This window comes from Erpetoichthys calabaricus, chromosome 9, assembly GCF_900747795.2.
Source record: "Erpetoichthys calabaricus chromosome 9, fErpCal1.3, whole genome shotgun sequence".
Classification (NCBI taxonomy): Eukaryota; Metazoa; Chordata; class Cladistia; order Polypteriformes; family Polypteridae; genus Erpetoichthys; species Erpetoichthys calabaricus.
In genome coordinates, this window is record NC_041402.2 from 115261738 (window position 1) to 115267901 (window position 6164).

Consider the following 6164-nt stretch of genomic DNA (forward strand, 5'->3'; position numbering starts at 1 on the left):
GTGTGAACTTTTGTTGTGCTGTAACTCAGACAAATTCAGTTAAGTTGAACTGTGATAATATCCCATAAGCGGTGTGTTTAAATAAATGTGTTTTATGTTTTTTTTTTGTTTGTTTGTTGTTTTTTTTTATCCATGATTGTGTGAAGTGCTTACAAATCATTACTTTGAAATAGTGTAACAATTATAAATAATAATTGTTTCATTGGACTCATTGGTTATTAAAATTTATTGGGAGGTGTTTAATGTGGATCCCACCAGTGAAATTTCATCTTATGTCATAGGTAACTTGCCAGTTTTTTTTGGTGGGAGGGCTACATTTGTGGGGGCTCGTCCGGGATTATTATTATTAAAAAAAAAAAATGCATGATGTGTTGTCTGCCTTTTTGAAGTTACTTGTGCTCGACTGTGCAATTTTGTATATATATTTTTCCATTTCCAAACTTGTTTGTTTGTTTATTGATGAAGTTTGTACAATATGGATGTATGTGAGATTATTGCTTGGTGTAAAGAGAAGAATGTTGCGCTTGAGAATGCTGTTGTTTTAAGCAATGTGCCACTGGACATTACAGACACAGTTATATATAGGGTGCTAGACACAGTTAAGGGAACTGGAAAGACAAAAGTGCATGGTCGATGCAGTGATAAAACAGGTAGGGAGCAATTTGTCTTAGTAGAGACTTCTAAAAAGGTTTCTGAAATTTCTTTCCCAGCTTTTATTGGAATTCCTGATGAAATAGGCCCATGGTCCACTCAAGTACTTAGTGCTACATCCCCTTCATCTGGCAGTAGTAAAGGTGAAGAGTTCCATACTAAGCTTATGTCTTTCTTGAAACAAGAGGGAAAATCTTTAGCTGACATACAGAATGTAGCTTCCCCAGCTCTCACACTTAACACTGAGTTAGTTAGTGCAATTAATTCACTAGTTCAGAAATGCCAAACTGCCTCACCAGTAGAAGCACAGAATTACAGGAAACTGCGCACATTTTCTGGACTGACTCCTACACCAAATGGGAAGGAAGACTATGAGGTATCGGCTGAACACACTACACATATTCTCGAAGAATGGCAGTGTTCTGACAATGTGAAGAAACAGAGGCTAGTGGAATGCCTTAGAGGGCCCACAGCAGATATTGTGATGTTTGTGAAGGTTGAAAATCCTTCAGCTACTTCTTGTGACTACCTGAAGGCTTTAGATACAGCATTTGGTCCTACAGAGAATGCATCTGATCTGATGGTGAAGTTCAGAAATACCTTCTAAGAAAAAGGGGAAAAGCACTCTGTGTATATAATCAAGCTAGATAAGCTACTACACAGTGTTCTGCGAAAAGGGGGACTCTTCCAGATGACATGGTGGCACTTAGGTTGAGAGTGACGCACAAGTTTTGTGAACCACCTCCTTTCACTGAACTTCTAAAAGAAGTGAGAGAAGAAGAGAACATGATTCATAATAGAAGTACTGTTCAGGCCAGTGTAACTGTGTCCTCCGTGGCCTCTGACAAAACAGATTCAGCTGACTCTGAGGTTGAGCTGCTAAAGAAAGAAATTAGGGGACTGAGAAGTGAAATGGCTTGTCTACTGTCTGCTGCTGTTGCTCCAATGACATCAGACACTCCCAAAATGCATAGCTTAGCTGCCACTACAGGGAGAAGTGCTCTAAGCAAAGCAGGCGGTGGAGGAAACATTTTCTGCTATAAATGTGGAGAGGATGGCCGCTTTAAACGGGACTGTGCAAATGAGGAGAACTTGAGAAAAGTGAATCAACGACTCATTAAAATGAGAAGGGTGACGGGAAACTACCCCGGGGCTCAGTAGAGGAACAGGCTGAAGCTCCTCAAAAGACACGTTCCACCCAGTGCAATGAACTAAACAAAAAGACAGCTGTGCTCCCATCAGGGCTAGTTGGGCCTAGCGCTATCTTTCCTATACAGATAGAGGGCATTTATGCTAAAGCTTTACTTGATAGTGGGTCTCAAGTTACTCTTCTCTATCGATCCTTTTATGAGAGGTACCTTAAGCATCTACCTTTAATGGAAATTGGAAATTTGGAGATATGGGGTTTAAGTTCTCAGCAATACCCTTATGATGGTTGTTTGTCTTTGAGGCTCGAGTTTCCAGGATCTGTAACTGGAGTAACTGAGGCCATTGATGCACTGGTGCTGGTGTGTCTGGATCCAGTAATGAAGGGTGAAGCATCCATTCTAGTAGGAACATATACATCCGTGGTGAAAAAACTGATTGAGGCATGCAAGCAAAAGGTTGGGAAAGATTTCATGAACACTTTAGTGGTTCATCCCATCATGAAAGATGCATTTGAAAGGGTCATGAGGATAACAGCTGACCAGACTGATGATTTAAGCCAAGGTACAGTGTGGTTTTCGCACCCAAAGCCTGTCATATTGTCTCCTGGTGAGACGGCAAGAGTTAGGGGGATTCCAAAATATTTAGGAAAACTTTCTAGTAAAACTTTCCTAGTGGATCATCCTGAAGAGCCACGGTTTCCTGAGGCATTATTGGTGAGGCCAGAAGTGCAGAACACTCCAGTTGAACACTCAAGAAGGATCTCAGTCACTGTTCGGAATATGTCTGATCAGGCTGTTACTTTGAAGCGGGGTATGCCAATTGCTCACATCTTCCCAGTAGAGGTTGTGCCACATATTTCCTCCCTTGGCGAGATGACTGCTGAGAATCAGTTGACCTTGGACTCTTTTGATTTTAGTGATTCTTCTCTGCCCGGAGATTGGAAGAAAAGACTAGCTCAAAAGCTCCTGGAGAGGAAAGATTTTTTCTCCTGTCATGAATTTGATATGGGCTGTGCTAAGAGTGCTCAACACGAAATCAGGCTAACTGAAGATAAACCTTTCCAGGAGAGGTCTCGCCGGCTTGCCCCTGCTGACATTGAAGATGTAAGACAGCATTTGGGAAAACTGAAGGATGCTGGTATTATTACTGAGTCCAGGAGCCCTTATGCATCACCCATAGTAGGAGTGCGTAAAAAGAATGGACAAATACGGATGTGTGTAGACTACAGAACCCTAAATCAACGTACAATTCCAGATCAGTACACTGTCCCTAGAATTGAAGACGCTCTTGCCTGCCTTAGTGGAAGCAAGTGGTTTAGTGTGTTGGATCTTAGAAGCGGATACTATCAAATTCCTCTCTGTGAAAAAGACAAAGAAAAGACAGCTTTCATTTGCCCAGTTGGGTTCTTCCATTTTGAAAGGATGCCTCAGGGCATAATGGGAGCTCCAGCCTCTTTTCAGCGAGTTATGGAGAGAACAGTTGGGGACATGAATTTATTGGAGGTTTTGGTGTATCTGGATGACCTCATTGTGTTTGGGCAAACATTGGAAGAACACGAAGAGCGCCTCCTTAAGGTTTTGGAAAACTGAAAAATGAAGGACTAAAATTATCACTTGATAAATGCAAGTTCTGCCAAACATCTGTCAGCTATGTTGGACATATTGTCTCTCAAAATGGAATCTCAACTGATCCCTCCAAGACAGAAGCAGTGATTTCATGGCCCAGACCCCAGACTATATCAGAACTGCTCTCCTTCTTGGGTTTTTGTGGTTACTACAGGAGGTTTGTCAAAGACTTTTCCAAAGTTTCTTACCCACTGAACCAATTACTGCAAGGCTGCTTGCCTAAGAAGAAGAAGGCAGAAAAACATAAAGAGAAAGAGCCAGGAAGGGTCTACTTTAAGTCTACTGAGCCATTTGGAGATAGATGGGATGAGAGATGTGAAGTAGCTTTTGAAATTCTAAAAGCTCAACTTACTCAGGCACCTGTGCTGGCTTTTGTGGATCCTCAACTACCTTATGTGTTGCACATTGATGCAAGCTGTGAGGGATTAGGAGGTGTCCTATATCAAGACCAGGGGCAGGGTTTGCAGCCAGTGGCTTTCATTAGTAGAAGCCTAACACCCACTGAGAGGAATTACCTAGTACACAAATTAGAATTTTTGGCATTAAAATGGGCTGTGGTGGAAAAGCTCCATGACTATCTGTATGGGGCCAAATTTCAGATACACACAGACAACAATCCTCTTACTTACATACTGACATCTGCCAAATTGGATGCTGCAGGGTATCGATGGTTGGCAGCTCTATTAGCCTATGATTTCAGCCTCAAATACCGACCTGGCAAGCAAAACACAGATGCGGATGCTTTGTCTCAGCATGCCCATGACAGCCCAGTGGAGGACGTGGACTGGATAAGAATTTCTTCTAATGGAGTGAGAGGCCTGTGTCAGCTGTTGGAGGTTAATAAGCTTAACTGTCCTTTATTCAACAGAGTTATTAACTGTTTAGGATGCTCTGTTGAAGCAGTACCTGCAGCATACTGCAACCTAGCTACATTAAGCACTGCATCACTGCCCCAACTGAACCTATCTGATCTGTCAGCCTCACAGCAGGAAGACCCTTGGTTGGGTGAGCTGTGGAATGCATTTAGAAAGGGAGATATTCACATGGTGAACAAGAGAAAACACAAATATATCTACTTTTGAAGGAATGGGGAAGGTTGAAGATGGAAGATGGAGTGATGTACCGCTACACTCAGCCACCCAACAAACCAAAGTGTAAACAATTGCTTTTGCCACAGAAATTTCACCAGATTGTTCTACGATCATTGCATGATGATTCTGGACATTTGGGTTTTGAGAAGACCTATGGATTTGTTAGGAATCTGTTCTATTGGCCCCATATGAAGACCGATGTGGAGCAGTACTGTCAGACCTGTGCTCGGTGTATACAGAGAAAAACTTTGCCAAAGAGAGTTGCACCTTTGGGTCATTTGAGCAGCAGTGCACCAATGGACTTAGTGTGCATGGATTTGAACCAGATTCCAGTAACACTTGCAATGTTCTAGTCATTACAGACCATTACACAAGATATGCACAAGCTTTTCCCACCAAGGATCAGAAGGCATCCACTATGGCTAAAGTACTGTGGGAAAAGTACTTTATTCACTATGGTCTACCCAAGCGTGTACACTCCGATCAAGGAAAAGATTTTGAGAGTCAGCTAATTCACGAGTTGTTGGATCTATTAGGTGTGAAAAAAACGAGAACCACTCCATATCATCCTCAGGGTTACCCTCAACCAGAGAAGTTTAACCGGACTCTGCTTGACATGTTGGGCACTCTGGACCCAAAACAAAAATGTAGATGGAGTCGTCATATTGGGCATCTTGTACATGTCTATAACTGCAGCCGCAATGAAGCAACTGGATACTCCCCTTATTTTTTGATGTTTGGGAGGGAAGCCTGACTGCCTGTTGATTTGAGTTTTAGTGTTTCAAGTGACAGTTCGTCAGTAAAGTCATATCAGAAGTATGTCAGAAATATGAAAAATGAACTGAGGGTAGCATATGAGTTGGCTGAAGCTGCTGCTGGGAAAAAGAATGATGGAAATAAAAAGAGACATGACCAAAGAATCCACTACTCTCATCTTGCTCCCGGTGATAGAGTACTGATTCAAAATCTTGGATTGCAAGGGAAGCACAAATTGGCTGATCGATGGAGTTCCAAGCCATATATTGTTGAAAGCCAAATGCCCAATTTACCTGTTTTCCGAGTGAAGCCAGAAGATGGTGAGGGACCTGTAAAAATTTTTCACCTAAATCATCTGCTTCCAGTGGAACAGAATCTGAGATTACTGCCTGAGGTTGACAGTAATGCTAACTCCCAGAAAAGAACTTTGAGAGAGAACAAGGGCGGAGAGAGAACCCAATGTTTGAACCAGGAGATGAGTGATGTGCAAAAAGTCCAAGATGAAGAAGTTGTCGATTTGCCAGGTTCTGGAAAAGATTCGGACAGTGAAGATGATGAGGATGGAGAATGGATTTATGCACCTTCCAGAGGTACTAATGGTCATGATCTCCCGGAACCTTCCTGTACGGGTTTAGACCCTGTTGGATCAGAGCATGTAGGGAATGGTAGAGAGCAAGTCACAGATGAGTCTGGGAGCTTCAACATAAGAAGTCCTGCTATGGAATTTTGTGATGACTGTGGAGATACAGTAAGGTCTCTGGAATTTTCCTAAGGAGCTCAAAATAGTGCCCCAGAGATCTTTGATTCTTCTGTGGAAAATGAAGGGCCAGTACAAATTGCTAATGAAGAGGTTGGAACATACAGAAGATCTCAGAGAATCAGGAAAGTCCCA

At 42.3% G+C, this 6164-nt stretch overlaps 1 protein-coding gene across 1 annotated transcript; it reads left to right on the plus strand.

Moving 5' to 3' along the window:
* The first annotated feature begins 475 nt into the window (after positions 1–475).
* Positions 476–1258, plus strand: LOC114657622 (paraneoplastic antigen Ma1-like). Its single transcript, XM_028809497.1, has one exon. The coding sequence runs from the start codon at positions 476–478 to the stop codon at positions 1256–1258; it is 783 nt and encodes a 260-aa protein (XP_028665330.1).
* The last annotated feature ends 4906 nt before the right edge of the window (positions 1259–6164 follow it).

Excerpts from the sequence above, each read along its gene's own strand:
- LOC114657622 (XM_028809497.1), top strand. The coding sequence starts at position 476 with ATGGATGTATGTGAGATTATTGCTTGGTGTAAAGAGAAGAATGTTGCG.